At 43.8% G+C, this 18581-nt stretch overlaps 1 protein-coding gene across 1 annotated transcript in view; it reads right to left on the bottom strand.

The window, feature by feature from the left end:
* Window positions 1-680: 680 nt before the first annotated feature.
* The window catches only part of MAST4 (microtubule associated serine/threonine kinase family member 4), a 978185-nt gene continuing 960284 nt past the window's right edge, over window positions 681-18581 (bottom strand). The window contains exons 26-29 of the mRNA XM_006902373.1: window positions 18190-18312; window positions 7888-8024; window positions 5476-5657; window positions 681-4600 (exon numbers count right to left, since the gene is read on the bottom strand). Of these exons, the coding sequence (XP_006902435.1) occupies window positions 681-4600; window positions 5476-5657; window positions 7888-8024; window positions 18190-18312 (4362 nt within the window). The remainder of the gene's footprint in view (window positions 4601-5475; window positions 5658-7887; window positions 8025-18189; window positions 18313-18581) is intronic.

Raw genomic sequence — 18581 nt, forward strand, 5'->3', positions numbered from 1 at the left:
GGAAATATAGGTAGCCAGATGTGGTACTATCAAAAATCTCTTATTAAAAATACACATTAAAAACTTGCAATCTACTGTATGTAGGGCTTTCTTTCATCTTTAACTCTACTTAGAAGATTTTAACTTATAAAAAATGTCACCTTGAAATATTCTCTTAAACTACAGACTGGAACAGATGTGTGGATATGCATATACATGATCATAGGTGCATATATAGATATACACCCAGTTTAACTGTTTTGCTTGCTTACTACATTAGGATAACTAAGTGGTAAAGCAAAAACCTTACAATAAAACAAAAAATTTAAAAATACCCAGGAAACAAAACCCAAAATCAAAGCTGTAGTAAACGACGCAATCAGCAGCAAGGTATGGACTCTACATTCAAAACCAAACACATTGCTAGATATTTACAGAGAAAATCTTTCCCCCTCACAACTTCAACTGTAAAGGTATCTTTTGTCTTTTTGTACAAACACTATATGGTAACAGTTTTACCGGTTACAATTGGGAAGGCATTTGGAAGAAGGTCCCCTCTTTCTCTCTCTCCCCGCCCCTTCCTGACCTAGGCCCTCGCTCTGCCTGGCGGACACTCCACACAGTGCTGGTTAAGAAGGTCGTCAAGACACAGTTCCACATTCAGGCCGGGTCTCCACAGTCCTGCCCCCACGCCTGGCCCATTACGAGGCCTTTTTGTGAGGACTGCCCCGCAAACTCTCTTTCCCCCGCCTCTGCCGCACCACGAAGTCCTTCTCAGAAGAAAGGGTGAGGGGGCGCTCAGTGTTGGGGGCTGGGGATGCCTTGGCCACTTCTCGGCCCACATTCTGTTTCCTGGCCAGGGGAGGCTGGGCTGGGGCAGGATCCTTCCCTTTGATTTCCCCGAAGGTGGTGGTCACTGAGAAGGCCCTGTCTCGGTGGCCAGCTCCTGCACCCAGGTTTGGGTCAGGGTGATGGGGATCAAGAGTGACGGTGGAGCTCCAAAATGATGGCAGCGAGTCACTCTTTGTCATCTGGGTTCTGCCATCTGCCCCAGACATGGTCTTCCTCGGGTCCCTGTTGTTGGGGAAGGTTGGGGGCTCAGCCGCACCCCCGTTGGTCTTGGGAGAAGAGCTGTCGCTGCCACCTGTAAAGGCCTCCTGGCCTCCTGGCCTGGCTTCTGAGAAGCTGGACGAGTAGCTCAGTGACTTCTCTGGGAGGGCAGTGGATCTGAAAGAACTCTGTCCAGTGGCTGAGGGGGATCGTTTCATGCCACCAGACTTGCTTGCCTCTGCCAAGGATTTCTGGGGACCTTTTCCTCTGGCCTCTGGGAAAGCCTTTCCCACGGCTGCAGCTGGCCTCTCAGGACCTCTCAGCCTTGTCTCACTGGGTGTCTGGGAAAGGCTGGACTCACCCTTGCCACTCTCTGCTGGGATGTAAAGTGCATCTGTGCATTTTCTCCCTTCAGACTTCCTGTCTGGAGTGCTAGCTGGCTGACTTGGACTCTTGTCCGTCTGTCTGCACAGAGTGGGACAATCTTTCACAGTGGATGGTTTGGAGTGCTTTGGAGACAAAGTTTGCTTCTCGTGGACAGAAGGAAGTTTCTGGTCCACTGACTCCCCAGAACTTGGGTGTCCTTGTCTGGGTAAATGCACTGGCTTCTCTACCACATCTGCAGGGCGACTTCCACTCGTAGGTTTTGGCTTCTGGTCTAGAGGGCTTCCTTCAGCCTGCAGTGGGAAGGCAGGCCCATTTTCTTTCTGGCCAATCACATCACTTCCTTTGCTCTGGGGGCCTGGCATGGCAGGGAACACATCCAGCAACCCCCTGCTGCCACTCTTGCCCTCTCGACCACAGCTACTGAGGGGCTGAGGAACAGGATCTTTGCCTTTGGTGGCTCCTGTGCTTGCTTTCTGGGAGAAGAGGGGCCTGTCGGGGTGCTTAGACTTTGGTGGGCAGGGATCAGGGCCTGGCCTGAGCTTGTGGCTGTTGCTCTCAATGTGCACAGCAGCAGGTGTGGGAGTGTCCTGGAGGCCTGGGCTGGGTTCACTGACATTGGCCTTGGTCGCTGGCAGTGGCTCTTTGCCTGAATGGCCTGGGAGGCTGCAGTGCTGCTGCCAAGTGGCCAGGGCAGGGAGCTCTTTGGTGGTTGTTGGGGGCTGAGGGCTACCGCTGAGTTGCTTCTGGAGAGGCTGGTCTTTCCTGTCAGAGTCCCTGGGGCTGTCTTTGTGCACAGTCAGGGAATCTGAGAGCTTCTCAGCCTTCCCACTCTCCATTCCTGCAGGCGGCAGGGACCGTCTGGCTGCAGGGGCCTCGGCCTTGGCTTCCACACCACTTCTGACCTTGCTGTGCTCCTTCTCCAGGGGGATCCCAGCGCAGCGCATGGAGGAGTCCTCTCTGGCCAGTGGCCTGGCCTCATCGCGGCCTTCTTTGTGGTTTGCTTTTGCACATGGCCCCTGGGCTTTCTCCATGGTCTGGGAGTGTGTGGAGGAGTCTGGCCGCATCCTCCCTGTGGAGAGGGTACTTTTGGAATTGTCAATAGCTTTAGTAGCTTCTGGAGGGTGCAGCTCTGAGGAAGGCTCTGAGTGGACATCAGCCCTTCTTGTGGTCCGCTCACTTCTGGCTGTGGAGGGGGCGCTCTCAGTTGACTCTCTCAGGCTGGGCTTCTTCCTTGAGGGGGTCTCATCAGAGGGTAGGAGGCTGCGGGGCCCAGTGGGGTCTGGGCTTTCAAGTCCACTGTGGAGGTTCTGCCCTGGGAAGGGAAGGCGCTTAGGATCAGGGGTTTGGTCTTGGTGTCTGGTGGTATGTCCTTCCTTCCCTTGAGGATCATTTTCCATGACTGTCACCAGGCCCCTGGTGGTGGAATGGGAGACCTTCCTGTCCCGCTTTAGCTCTGGGTCAGGCTGGGAGGATGAAGGAACATTCTGGAGACCACGGCTGGGTGGCTGGAACCGAGGCTCCAGTAGATAGGACTTGTGCATCTTCAAGCTGGTGGAGGGGTTCTCCCTCTGAGCAGCAGTTTCCCCCTTTGCAGGGCTGTTGGGTAGAGCTGGGGGTGTGCAGGGCTCTGTGTTACTGCAGCGGCCAGGGCTCTGGGAAGGCTCTGGGAACACCAGCTCTGTCTTGGAGGCCTGAGGTCCAGACAAGAGAGCAATGTCCAAAGTACCCTCAATAGGCTTTAGGCAGGACACAGAACGACCTTCTAGCTTATATTCAGAGGGGCTTTTCCTGGCAGGGGACTCAGGAGCAACCAAGCCTGGTTTTTCAGCCACACTGTCCACTCGGCTAGCCAAGGCCTTGATAGGGACAAAGGCAACAGCACTGATCTGAGCTGCGTGGGCCCCACCAATAAATGTCCGACCCTCTGTGGCTGAGGTAGCCTCCTGAGGACCCCCCGTGGGCCGGCCTGAGGTGCCTGGCAGGCAGTCATGGGTGCTTGCGGCCACCTTAGGCTTCAGCATGGGGCCAAGGCTGTCATCTTTGTCTTCAAGCGACACTTTCTTTCGGAGGTAATCAATACTGGCAAGCTTGCTGTCCAGCTTCTCACAGCGGGGACACTCCTTGGCCTGGGTGATCTTCTCTGTGTTGTCACCCTTCCCAGGGGCTGCCCTGTTGGCAAAGTGGGAGAGACTGTCTTGGAGGGTGCCAGGAGGGGAGACACGTCTGAAGTCCCCAGTGCCCTGGCTGTGCTCCCCAGGAGCGGGGCTGTGGCCGGACACTGTGCTGTCCAAGACCACGCTCTCGCTGGCCCACACACCAGCCTTCTTGTGAAGAGCATCCTTCAGCAGGCTGCCCGTAGACTGGGCTTCTTGTACACTGGTTTTGCTTTCAAAGTGACTTGATCGTTCCAATGCCTTTGGGAACATTTTCCTCTCTCTCTCCTCCAGTCTAAAAGAAGTAAGGCTTTCCATGTCACCACCAGTTCCGTGGGCTATCTGAGGGGTCTCCTGCTTCTCAGGGAAGCCATCTGGCTTCTTCACCACCACCTTGCCCTTCAGCTTCTCTCGATCCAGGTCATCTCCAGACTCCTGTCTGCCCAGCTTCCGGGAGACAGGGCGCTTCAGGCAGCCCTGCTCCACGGGCCTGGCTCGGCTGAGGGAGGGCGCATCACACACGTTCTCCTCCAGGCTCTGCAAGGTGGCCTCACGCTGTGACTGCTCCCGCTGCACCTCCTCCTGGGTCACCTCCAGGCTGTGCTTACGGGAGCACAGGTGCTTCTTGTCGCTGCTGTAGGAGGGTGAGAGCTTCTCTTCCGACTGGACACGCTTGAGCAATGGGGACCGCGGGGGCTCTGCACTCTTGGGCCTCACGATGTGCCTGACGATGGTGGGAGGGGAGTGCATCTTGCTGGGAAAGGCTTGCGTGATCTTGGCATTGCCCAGGGAGTGTCCCAGCAGAGGTGAAGGTGATCGCTGTGGGGAGGTGGGCTGAGGGGTCGGAGAGGGGGTCCGGGCCAGTGGGGAGAGCGGGATGCTGCCGGCTGACTTTCGCCTTCCAGATCGGTACCTCTGTCCACTGAGTTTGGGGGCCAGGCCATGAAGAGTGCTGGGCCGAATGTGCCCAGAGCCCGCTGGAGAGTTGGGGGCGCTGGAACTTGGGGAACTGCTCTGAGAGGAGTTAGTACCTGTGGGTGGAGAAGAGGAAAGTATTAATATTTGTGGGCATCTTCCCTTTTCCTTCCACTCCTGCAGCTCACATTATTTAAGGGAGGCTCAGGGACAGGCACCAGCCATTGTCTCAGCATCTTACCCTAGTGAAGTACTCTTCAGATGAAACTCCACTCACTGAGATTTAATTATACATTTTGACTTGGTGAAAATATTTACCAATTCATTGATCTCTACTTTGGTGGCCTACTGATAAAGGGGTTGCACTACCAACCAAAGGCTCATGGTTTGAATTTCACCAGCTCCTTTATGAAAGATAGGTGAGTAATCTTCTCCTGAGTGATTTAATGCCTATGGAAACCCACTGGTCAGCTATGACTCAATGCTGCATAACAATAACAACAACTGTATGTGTAATTTAGGGAGCTCTGGTGGCCTGGAGGTAAGAAACTGTGCTATAATCCCAAAGGCACACAGTCCGGATTCACCAGTTACACTGTGGGAGAAGGATGGGCAATCTCCTCCCGAGAGCGATTTACTGCCTCTGAAAACCCTCTAGAGGATCACCCATGGATTGGTTCTGACTTGATGGTACCCAACAACATATGTATAATTTAGTGGCACTGATTCCACTCTTCATGTTATGTGACCATTATTATGATCTTTTTCCAAATTATCTCCCTCTTATTAACATACTCTCCATACTTCCTGAGCAAACTCTGCTTCTTTCTGGTCTTAAATGGCCAGAACAGACATGCTTATGGCCCTCTGATAAGTCCTCGTCTATATTATTTAAACCACCAGATGGAATTAGGTTCACAACTCCGGGCTCTCAGATGCCGTGGTTGGCCTGTGTTTCTCTCTTCTCTGGGGTACCTGGCACCTCACTCACCAGACGGGAAGTCAGGTGTGGAGCGATAGCTTGGTGTAGGAGATCGTGGTGACAAACTGTGAGTGGGGGACCCGGGGAGGCTCTCCCCTGATGAGAGGGATCGGTTCAAACAGGAGAAACTTCGGCTGGTATGAAGCAAAGGAGAGGGCTGCTTGGCTAGCTTTTTGAAAAGGGATCTCCTTCTAGAGCGAACAGAGAAAGGAAAGGATCAGAAGATTAGTCAGACCAGCCCCATCCAAATTTTATTTTCAGAACCATGTCTGCCTCCCTACATACTCATGTGTTCACTGCAGCAAGTCTGTGTCAGAGACACTGACAAGAGAGGAGGTGCAGAAATTTGAAGAACAGGATATCATGTTTACATTCAAAAGCATTTTTATGAATTAGAAAGGCATATTCTCTGACTTAGAAAATAGAATTTTACCTTCATTCTAATTCCTCTAATAAGAGTTGGGGGAGGGAAATACATACATACATACACATATATAGTCAATTACTTATTTGTTAGATTTATGAGGAAGGTATTTTTTGGCTTGAAAGCTTCTGAGTACCTGTCCCAAATGATACAATTTAATTATGAGATCATACACAGTAAATCTCAGGAAGAAAACCTATTATCCTGGATACAGAATTCTTTAATGGTGATACACTGGGCAGAGGCTTTATCTGTTAAAGGCTGTGTGCTCTGCTCATCCCACTGTGGGCTCTTGAATATTCCTAAGTACAACGTAGGCTGGATATTTCAATAGAAAGCCTGAGAAAGGTGAAGCTGAAGCTTATCCTATCAGCATGGTGGCAGATACTATGCAGCAGCTGTGTAAGTAAATGTGCATTTAGTGCTCAATGAGGACCTCCTAAAGCAAAAAGCACTGCTCTAAATGACATGTATTTGTTTGTGGCTGTAGAAGCTTCTTTACCCAACACAGAAATCTCGCTAAGCTTAAATACTACTGCTAAGCTTAAATATAAAGGTTTTAGTCTTTGTTTTAATTGCAATCTCATTCCCTGTGTTTTATAGCCTCTGAAAATCTGCAGATCCTAGAGAGTCAGCTATGCATCCGTTCTGATTTAAGGGCCATGAGTTTGAGGTTTTTGAGATTATACTTGAGACAATTGTAGTCTCTGTGGATTAAAGAACAATCAAAATGTAAAATACAATATCAAAGAAGGATGCCAGAGTGTATATATGTGCAATTGTAATCAAAGACATAAATGTACTTTGGTTAAGAATTAAAATACTTCTAAGAGTTCCCAATGAATAAAGCAACTTCTCTGCTCTGCCTCCCCCCCACTTACTCCCTAGAGAAACCACATTCCACTCACTCTTTCAGCTGTTTCTTCTACGTGCCCTCAGATTGCTAACAAGTGTGTTTAGACCCTTTTTTTTTAAAAAAAAAAATAAGCTTTAGACATTATGTTGATTTCCTACTTAAAAAAAGATGATAATGAGATTCTTATATACATTCTCCTTCCGACTTCCTCTTTCCTATTCCTCTCAAGATGTTTAAACCAACTTCTTGTTTAGGAAAAAGAGGGGAGAGAGTGATAGATTGAAAGTGAGAGTAAGTAAGAGAGAAAGAGAATATGAATGTGTATGTCACTACACAAGAATTGTTCACAGCAAGGTCATGATGTAAAAGAATACATTCCCTTTCTTGAATGTTTTGTCTTTCCTAAAGTTTAGAAATCATTTATTTCCTTTTCATTTTCCTATTTTTCTCCATATTGATCAACAAAAATCTCGTAACACAGTCAGGTGAATCAGATGCAAGTGCATAATGAGGGATGTATTGTGATTATACCAAGAGTTGCCTTGTAAGAAATATTCCTAACAGAAATGCATACAAAAATCTTGCTGGTCTCTATCAGTAGCACACATGAGCTCTCATTATTACATCTCAGACAGTAAATATGTACAACTTAGTTACATTTTGGTTTAATAGACTAAAGCCCCTTTTAAGTCTACTTGCATTTGGAAGCTTGAAAGATATAGTTATTTTAGAATAGCTGGCATTTAAAAAATAGCAACTCTTTGTTTTCAGATGTTATAAAGGACATCATTAAATGTAGATATTCGTTAAAAAGTGCCTGGAGATTGAATTCCTCAAATCCAGCCCAACTAAAATGAAATACAGAGACTTAAAAGACAGAAGGGGCTTTTTATGGTATCCATACATGATAAAAGGCAATGTAAATCCTACAACAATGCAAACACATAAATCCTCTTATGATGAAAAGTTAATGCTACTATGCATATGAACTTCAATGGATAAAGTATATGGACCATATCATACAATGCCTAAAAGAGGAAAAAAGACCTTTCTTAGGTGTAAGCATTTAAATGAAGAAAGGAGTAACTTTTGTCTAACGTGAGTGCACACCAAACTTGCATAAAACATTGATTTAACTAACCTTTCTAGACTTTCCTTCTTCTTGGATTTCTTACTCCGCCTCACCATCCGGCTCTTATAGCTGTTCCTCCTAGCTGGTCCTGTTTTGATTGATGTGTTTTCAAATGGGGTAGTGGTGATTGACACCTTATTTCCACTCTATTTTAAAAAAAGAGAAAAAGAGAGAGAGTGCACACACTAGTATTAAAGAGAAAAGCCATTATGAAACAAGATCAAAGTAGAGATGAGCGATTAAAAAAACAAATAACAGTACAGATTGAACATACACATGGAAGGCCTTTGATTTATAGTATTGACCTTTTCAGTCAGGGAAGTGCTGACAACACAAAAATCAGTGGTGGAAGAAGGAATGTGCATTTTGTTTATGAGGACAGGCTCCAAAGTCTTCAGAGCTGAGTTCAAGTTTGAGTTCTGAGGCCTCTGCAGATTGCGTCTCTTAGTGATTCCTCAATTTCTTTTACTATCTGACAATATAACCACATGCATCTCCTAGGCTTCATGCAAGGATTAAATGAGACCATGTTTCTAAAGTCTTTAGCATCAAGTATGACACATGGAAAGAGCTCTATAAATAACCGTTAACTTCATCCATATGTATTGAGTATAAATGTGCCCAGGGGCTGTCTGCTCTTGGTTGGTTTACTTTTCTTTTTCTTTCTTTCTGTGTGTTCCTTTTGGCCTAGAAATCACAGAGTAGCAAAAATTGAATGGGACTTTAAAGGGTTCCTTTTCTACCATCATAAAACCTGTCAGCTCACAGAGCTGGAGTGTTTATGCCAGCTAGTGAGAAACGGCCTCCGTGTAACTGAGTCCCACAAGGTGAGAGCATCCCTGGTGGATTTCTGTGCCTTTTCACTCAGTCCTAGGACAAGGGCTCACTGCGCAGGCCTCAGGGACAGGTTTGATAATGGAATCAGAAAGCAGGTTGAGAAGGGCCCAGGGCAGGTGGACAAGCTTGTACCCATAGTGACCTTGGCATCAATTACCTCTCCTTGAATTTCTTAATAACCAGGGGAGAAACATGTCCTTTCAAAGTCAGAGAGAGGACTGATTGCCTTGTTTGCCAAACAGGAGAAGAGCCTTTACAAAAGCCTCATGCTTAGGAAAACACCTTGCAACTCGACTCTCCATGGTATCAAATGGAGTGGAGTTGGGTACAGTAGAATCATAGGGAGCCACAAGATAAGGGAGAGAGTGTTTTCAAGTTAATATCTATTTTGTTCCCTCTGATTTGGGAAATAATAGAGGCCTATTGTAAGAAGAAAATGATGAAGTGTAAAAATTAAAACAAAAAAAATCATTGAGAACACTACCATTTTGCAACTACTAATAATATTCCGGGTGGTCATTGGTGAGCTAATGGTGAGAGGTTGCCTGCTAATCCAAAAAGCATGTAAATTCAAATCCACTGCTGTTTTGCAAGACAAAGATGACAATCTCTAATGACTGAAAGCTTCTGAAAACCCACTGATGGGTCAGCTATGGGTTGGTTTTGATTCCAAAGCACATAACAATGGCAACAGTAATATTTCAAGGGAGCTCTGATGGCTTATTGGTAAGGAATTGTGCTGCCAACCCAAAGGCACATGGTTCAAATACACCCGTTTTCTGTGGGAGAAAGATGGGCAATCTACTTCTGTGTGTTATATGTTGTTGTCATTGGTGATTGCCTTCATGTTGAGCTCGACTCATAGTGACCCTATGAACAAAAGGCCTGAAGCCCCTCTCCAACTATCAACATTTATCAAAGTTCATAGAGTTTCTGAAGGCATGTTTTTTAGGAAGTGGATGCCGCTCCTGCTTCCAAAGCTGTCATGCATGTTACTGTTGTTATGTGCCATTGAGTCACCGGCAAAGTATAGTGACCCTATGTACAGCAGCTCTGAACCCTTCCCTGTTCTGAGCTAGTCTCACTAATTCTGACACACCAACGCCCATTGCCATTACTATATCAATACATCTCATCCGGGGTCTCCCTCTCCTGCGCTATCTGTCCATCCTTGCGAGAATGATGTCCTTTTCCAAGGACCAATCTCTCTGGGCCACATGCCCAAAGTAAGTGAGGCAGAACTTCAAAATTCTAGACTCCAAGGAGATACTTGGTTTCACCCTCTCTGAGACAGACCTATTAGTTTTCTTGGCACTCCATGGTATGTTTAAGACTCTTCTCCAGCACCACAACTTGAAGACATCTATTCTTCTTCTGTCATCCTTAGTCATTGTCCAGCTCTCTAAAGCATAACAAGTAATTGAGAAGACCATGGCCTGGATTAGGTGCACCTTTGTCTCTAGACTGACATCATTGATCTTCAGCACTCTGGAGAGGTCCATGAGAGCAGGTTTTCCCAATTCATCTTTTGATTTCCTGACTGCTGGTGTTGAGTGTGGATCCAAGCAAGCTGTAATTGCTAACAACCTCGATCTCATCTCATTCTAATATGGTGCTGCCAATTGGCCCAGTGGTGAGAATCTTTGTCTTGTTGATATTGAGCTTCAATCCATATTGAAGACTACAGTCCTTGACTTTTTACAGCAAGTGCTTCAGATCTTATTCAGTTTCAGCACGCAAGGTAGTATCATCTGTATATCATAAGTTGTTAATGAGTCTTCCTCCAATCTTGATGCCACACTCCTCCTCATAAAGCCCTGTTTCCCAAATGATCTGTTCTGCATACAGACTGAAAAGATGGACACAGTATGCATCCCTGATGCACTCCTTTCCTGATTTTGAACCATGCAGTGTTTCCTTGCCCTGTTCTGTGGACGGAGTAGAGGTCCAAGTATAGGTTTCACATAAGTATGATCAAGTGTTCTGAGAGTCCCATTTTCCTCAAGGTTAGACACAATTTATTGTGATCCACACAGTCAAATGCCTTTGCATAGTCAATGAAACACAGGTAGATATTCTTCTGGTACTGTCTGCTTTCTGCCAAGATCCATCTGACATTGTCAATAATGTCCCTAGCGCCACGACCTCTTCTAAACCCAGCCTGTATTTCTGGATCCTCTGAAAATCTGCCAGAGGGCCAGCTATAATTTGTTTCCAACTCCATGGCATACTACAACAGTAATATTTCAGTGAATTTCTTACTAGTCTTTTTTAGGCATGCATGAAGGTATACATTTAAAGATACTTAAATGCATGAATTTTAAAAATATAATTTTAATCTTATTATATAGTTTGGTTTTTGAGGTTCAGCTCTTTTTCATTTTACCTTAATTTGATAAAATATCTTCAATAATTTATTATTATTTGAAAACAGGATTTTTATTTTCTGTATAATATCATTCATCAGATTGGTGAGTCAAAATATATTTAACTATTTCTTATTTCTATTCTTATAAATGTTTCAATTATTATTAGTGCTGAAATACCTACCCTTTCCCATAAATCACTGTCCTAATCTATGACATTTTCCACAGTATGTAATTAGACTTGAATCAAAAGGTCTACCTGAACTTTTAAAAGACTCTTAGTAAATACTGACATACTATTTTCTAGAAAGGCTATGTCAATTTATACACCTGTCACCAAAGCATGAGTATCTAATTTACCACAGGCTTGTTGTGACTGAGTATAAGTATTAAGCAAATTACCAATTTTACAAGGAAAATTATATCTTGTTTTAATCTCCATTTTTTTCATTATTAAGGTGGTAGACCTGTCTCTTGTTTTGTCATTTATATTTCTTTAGGGAATAATTTTTTTCATGTCATACATCCATTTTATTATTGGAAAGTCACAGAATTTTACTATTGATTTAATATCTTTACATATATATATATATATAACCAATTGCATACCTAAAGCCACAGTGGTAGGAAACAATTTACAGAAATGGGATTAGAATTTGAACAAAATAATTTTTTAAATTATTATTTTTTTTAAATTTATTGTGAAAAACTTGTATGGGGATACAAGGGGGTGAGGGTTGGCAGCAAAGGGGGAGGATTGCCAGGGATGAAATTGTAGGGCTGTGCAATTTGGTGGGTGGGGGGAGGTGGCGAAGGAAATGAGAAAGATACAGTGGGGACCAGAAGAGACAGCGTAATGGTGAGTATAGTCCAATGGTGATTATTATTTTTGTTTTTAAGCCAAGGAATTTCTTATTCACTTGTGGGTTTCTCATTTGGGAATGGGGCGCAGACTCTCTGGCTTCTTCATGTTGAACAGGGGTGCTGATGTGAAGGGGAAAGGGGGAGGTAGGGGAGCCCACTTTAACACTTTATTAATGGTCCTGAGTTGAAGCTGCATGCCTTCTTTTTCTGTTAGAAGATATTTTCCTGACATTTACTGCCCTCTGGATTGCAAAGTGTTCGCCAAGCTAAGGCCAGCAGGGATGCCTGGCTGAAAGTATATTTATATTCTACATGTTGTTGTCAACACATGTAGTAGAAATAAGCCTTTCTGATAATAGACATTGCTAGTCTATTATTTAAACAAGATACCCTGCATCTAAAGATGTAAGGCCTGCCAATGAAAATTAGAATAAGATCATCCCTCCATAAACTGGGTGAGACCATGTTGGAATTTTTGCTATTGCTATAGCCTTAGGTGAATGAAAGGGATAATGGGCTTGACTGATCTTCCCCTTCCAAGGACTTCCACTGGAGTCTTTTCAGTCTTCCAGATTCACTGCAGGTGAATATGTGGCTATGGAGCCATACTGATCCCTGGGTCTGATCAAGCCATCACATGAGCTACTTGAGCCCAAATACAGTCCTAATCTCTTCTAATATAATTCAGCATTGGCATTTATGCTTGAATGTATGAGGTGAACCATGCCTCTTAGCTTTTAAAAACATATTTTTGAGTTCAAATGCTTTTTTCCCACATATATTCTCTTACTTCCACAATCAATGAAAGATGATAACATTTCGATGATGCAGGGGACCATTATTATGCTTCCTTATCAAGAAGTAAAATGCCTCAGAGGCACTGAGGGTCTTCCTTGAGCTCAGAGTCTAGTGAGCTCTGGGGGCCTAGTGGTAAGAAGCTGCATTGTAATCCCAAAGGTATGAAGTTCGAATCCAGCAGCTGTTCTGTGGGAGAAAGATGAGCAATCTCCTCTTGTTTAACTAAATGCCTGCATGAGTCAGCTATAGATTGGTTCTGACTTTGATGGTACCCAACAATAACAAAATTACTCAGAAGCACTGAGGGTCTTCCTTGAGCTTAGAATCTAAGGTAGGCATCAGTGTCGGGCTCTCCTCCCCACCAGCCACTGCCCTTCCTGCCACGTTCCTTCTGGGCAGACAAATCCCCGAGTCTCTTCACTTCCTCCCTGTCTAAAAGAGCACATTGTTGCATATAACAAGTGGCCCTGGGACTTCACTGACTGGATAAAGTGTCAAAAGTATCACAATGTAAACAAGGCATTAAGAATCAGAACAACAGCTTTAGCATTGTATAATATAAATATTTTATAAATATGAAACACTTGTCATCAGAAAATAGAGGCTTGCTAAATCAGAGTGCATTACTGGCCTCTGTACAAATGTCTCTTTCCTCTACAAAAACTGAAACCAAGCCTCTTGATTCTAAATATAAGGGTTCCAGGGGACAGTTGATTTGACTTACAGAAGTGCACAGCAATGCAGCTTCCTTAAGAAGCAATGCAGACACAAAGGATGCAGAGTGAGAACATTTGGTAGGAAACACTAATGAGTAATGTTAAATGTCAGAAAAAATAGGTGAGAATTGTGAAGCCTGCCACCTGGTGGTCCCAATCAACACAGCAAGTGTTACCTGAACTTTGCTCAGGGTGGTTGGTATAAGGGGTTGGCTTATGGGTGAACTTCTTTAGAAGAATGAGTGGCTTATTCTGCATTACAGAAATTCTGCATCATTTGTAGAGGAAAGAAAAAAAAATGGGGCCAGAACATTGTGGATGTTCAATTAGTTTACTATTACTTTGCACTATCTGTATAATTAGTTCACAGTGGGGAAGAAATTACTTTAAGGTGGCTGAACTAATCAGAACAGCAGTAATCAGCACATTCACTTTCTTTTCTCAGTCTGGTTATATGTTGGCTTACTGGCTGGTCATGGGTAACTCGGTGAGTTAGATTGTTTACTCATCTCTTCCTCTTTAAAAAGCAGATGGAGAAAATGTTCTACGAGTATACCTGTGTCTTAGCCCTAATTCATATTCTTCAGGATCCAGCCATGGTATTCCTACACTTTTCACCACTATATATGAACCCACTTTGGTGCACTCATGCACTGAAAACTCCCAGGCCTCCCTTCTCGTTGCATTTTTACACATCATGTTCATTCTTAGAATTTCTTGTATACCCTTGCCACATACTGAATCTGCAATCATTCTTTCCTGCTTTCCTCCAACCAAGCCATCCTGCTTAGACAATGCCATCTCCAAAGCCACCTCTTCCTACCCTGTTTGAAAGGCATTCCTCCTTTCGAACACCTTCAGCATTTGCAATCTTCTACTGATGTTTGTTGTCATTGTTGAGTACTGTCGAGTCAGAACTAACCTAAAGCTGACCCTCCAGTGGGTTTTCAGAGGCAGTAAATCATATGGGAAGAGACTGTCAATCTTTCTCCTACAGAGCAGCTGGTGGATTCAACCCATGTGCCTTCATGATTGCAGCACAGCTTCTTACCACTAGGCCACCAGAGCTCCCTACTGATACTTAGCACTTTATTGGTATCTTAGTATAGCCACTGTTCTCCCTCATGAACAGTGAACCTTAAATGACCATTGTAGGAAGGGCCCATTACAAGGTTCACAAAGCCTACCTGTGTAGAATAGTACAGCATACTCTGTGAGAGCAAAGGATCTAGAGAGAGACTCACTGCCTGTGTTCAACCCTTAACTGGCTCTTTCTTAGGACAAAACCTTGTACTACTGCCTTTTAGCTTTCCCAGACACTTGCTCTGAGGGCTTAGTGGTAAGGAAATGTACTGCTAATCCAAAACCACATGGTTTGAATCCACTAGCTGCTCCACGGGAAAAGGATAGGCAATTTCCTCCTGCATGACTGACTGCCTCTGAAAACCAACTAGGAGGGTGGGCAGTGAATTGGCTCTGACTTGACAATACACTACAACAAACTTACAGGGGAATTTTTTAAAACTATTTTTACAGGACAATTTTGAGTATTACATGGTTCACCTCATAAATAAAGCATTTAGAACAGAGTCAAATAGGGACAAGAGCACCTTTTCTTTATTAGCAATTGTTCTCATGTGTCATGTGCTATGCAACCTTGGCAGTCCCCAGGGCAATGCTCTTCACACATCAGGGGCTCAAGGAATGAGGATGGTTAAAATGATGTCTCTGATGGTCCCCATCTTAAAATCCAGAAGTTTCCTAGAGATTAAGGAAAGAACATTTCTGGAGTAGAGGCTAGTAAAGTTCTAGGGCTCCTCTTGTGGGGTGGTTGTGGATTTCAACTAATGCTACACTCAGAAAGCAAGAGATCTGAATAGAATAGTCTCCTGGATCACAGACGTTATGTCTGGTAGGTAAGGAGGGGTGATGAATAAGACAATGCTGCCTCCAAAATGGAGTAAATTTTGAGTCATTAAGTCACTTAATTTAGAAAAACTGATGTTTTCTAAAAGTAGAATTGAGGTGTTATGAGTCAAAGCTGAAGGAATGTATTTTTGAGTGATTCACATTGCAATGAGGTAGTGAACTAGATAAACGAGATTTTATCATTCTTTGGGCCTAGGAAGCTATGTGACCTTAGGAAAGCTTTCCTGTGCAGGTAAAGAAAGGTATGGAAGTCAGCCCTTGCCTATCAGGTTCAATTTGGGTAATGAAAGTAGATGAGACCATAGTAAGTCACGAAACCTGAAAAATGCTCACTATGTTCATAATCCAAAGTATAAATATTATACCTGTATTTGTATGTACATGCAGCCCTATTTGATGGGTTTTTCTACCTTTTCTGAGAGCCATGAGTTTTTATGAAAGGTTTTGCAAACATCCAGCTGCATGTGAACAGCATTCAGGAAAACTGATGGAACATGGAAGCCCGGTGTTGGTACCAGTCACTCTGCACTCTGTGTTCAAGAATTGCTGGCTAAATTTGGAAGCAAGCAGCCCGATTACACAGTTCACTGAGAATATAATTAAGTCCCTTGTATCCTCTTTGTTTCATTACACTGGTTACTTCTCTGGAGTGTTTCCTGTATGAACCAGAGGCCAGATCCTCTGCTTGGATTTTTGACAGGGCACACCCTGGTTTCGAAGGGAGCCAGCTGCTCTCTTCTACAGGGTATGTAGGCAATTTCAGTGACTATTTAATCTTATGGACTAAAGCAAAGAAGGAGGGCTTAGCTTTTAGCAGGTTCCATGCAGCCAGATGAAAACAACATGTAAAAATGGGAACAGCCAATCCGGTATGGGGCTTCTGCCAATTGAAGGGGAAATCAGCTTCCAAACTATCCAGGAAGAGAGAAGTTTTGAAATCCAAATTCATATTACAATGCATCCTGAGTGAAATAATGAACATTAGTATGTTTAATAAAAATAAACTAATGCAAATATATATAATATATACACATATTTTATATGTATATAAAAGTATATACATATAAATATGTACTGAAACTGAGGAGGACCTGAAGTGCTTGCTGCAGAGGGTCAAGGACTGCAGCTTTCAATATGGATTGAAGCTCAATATCAAGAAAACAAAGGTTCTCACCATTGGGCCGATTGGTAGCATCATGATGGATGGTGAAGGGATTGAGATTGTAAATAGCTTTAGTTTTGCTTGGCTCCACATTCAACATTCTTGGCACCAGCAGCCAGGAAATTAAAAGACATATTGCATTGGGAAAGTCTATTGTCAGAGACCTTTCCAGAGTACTGAAGAACAATGACGTCAGTCTGGAGATTAAGGTCCACCTTACACAGACCATGGTCTTTGCAATCACTTGCTGTGCATCAGCGAGCTGGACAATGACTAGGGATGACTGAAGGAGAATGAATGCCTTTGAGCTGCGGTGCTGGAGAATAGTATTGAATATACCATGAACTGCTAGTAAAACAAACAGGTTTGCCGTGGAAAGGGTTAAACCAGGCTGCTCCTTGGACGTTCCAATTTTAGGAATCAAGGATTCTGAAGCTTCATCTAACATACTTTGGACATGTTGCAAGGAGGGACCAGTCCTTGGAGAAGGATGTCATGCTTGGGAGGGTGGAGGGACAATGCAGGAGAGAAGATTCTCGATGAGATGGATTGATTCAGTGACTGGGGTAATGGGGGTAGATGTGTCACCACAATGGCATATTCAAGATTCTCTGCCAAGGAGGAAAACCAAAAACTTTTCCTGGACCTTTCTTTACTATGAGCAGATCTTTGATCCACTAGTGAAATAACACCAGAACACAAACACACACAGATGTGTGTGATGAAGCTAGGAAGATTCATGAATCTATCTTTTCTTGAATATTGCCTTGGAGGAACTGAGGCCGTATTACATGAATTTTGCAGTCAAGGGATAATTAAAGGTAACAGTTCTGATCTACCTCCCATTTCTAGAACACTCCAGTTAGACAGAATTTAACAGAGATAGAAAATGAAACTAAAAAACAACAACAAAAAACCCTTCTTATTCATGTAGGTACAGAGGTATCACTTGTTTCTAATTAGTAATAATACAGCAGAATTGTAGACTGGCTTCAGTCATCTTCAGGCTTTTACTTTTAATGGTTTGTACATTGAGCAGTCAGTCAAGATACAATAAAAGTAGATTTAAAGCACTTGACGTGTCGCATGGTAACTTCTGGATAGCAAGCAGAGGATAATCTCATGGTTAAATCATTTATTTTAGTATCTATCAACCATGTGCATACATGTTGTAAGGAGAGACAGGTCTTTAGAGAGGGACATCATGCTGGGCAGAGTGGAGGGATAGTGCAGGAGGAGAAGACCCTCATGAGGTGGATTGATTCAGTGACTGGGGTAATCGGGATGGGTGTGTCAGAGGCAATGAGATTGGCACAGGATAGAGCAGGGTTTAGGGCTGTTGTACATAGGGTCGCTATGAGTCGCAAACGACTTGACGGCACGTAACAACAACAACAACAACATCAACCATGTGCTAGGATTTTGTATGGAACTTTAATAGTAATTCTAAATCTCATCTCAAGGTTGCCATATGGTCAGCTTGACTATCGGAGGTAGTCCAACATTGCTGATGACTCTAATATCCTTTCAGTGATAAGTCCCACCCCTTCAATGATAAATAGCATGTGTTTTGTGAGAAAGTTGGCTGGAGTTAAGGGAACATCTAATCTGTCAGTCATGATGTAAAAAAGGACAATACCTTTAGAAGGAGTTCTATAACTTCTGTGTGGACAAGTCCATGAATTGGTTCTCCATTGATGTGTGTGATCAGATCCCCAGCCTTCAGTCCTGCCTGAAATGCTGGACTTCCTTCTTCCACATTCTAAAGGCAAAAAGGAGAACACATATATAGAAGAAATGATGGCCCTAGTATCTACCATTTCCTTGAGATGACTGGCAAGTGATCCTGAGATCTTAATGGAAAACCAAGAAGGTATAGTCCTGTTTTTAATCTGTCATCAATCTAAAACAGGGTAGTTTTGTAAAAAAAAGAACTAAAAAAAAATGAGAATGAAAGAAGGATGGCAATAAGATTCTCTCTGACTATTTTTACCAGCTTAGAGTATAAAAGTAGACAGTTCAATATGAAAA

The sequence above is a fragment of the Elephantulus edwardii genome, unplaced genomic scaffold, assembly GCF_000299155.1.
Source record: "Elephantulus edwardii isolate Elephantulus edwardi_28Jun2011 unplaced genomic scaffold, EleEdw1.0 scaffold00400, whole genome shotgun sequence".
NCBI classification, from domain to species: Eukaryota; Metazoa; Chordata; class Mammalia; order Macroscelidea; family Macroscelididae; genus Elephantulus; species Elephantulus edwardii.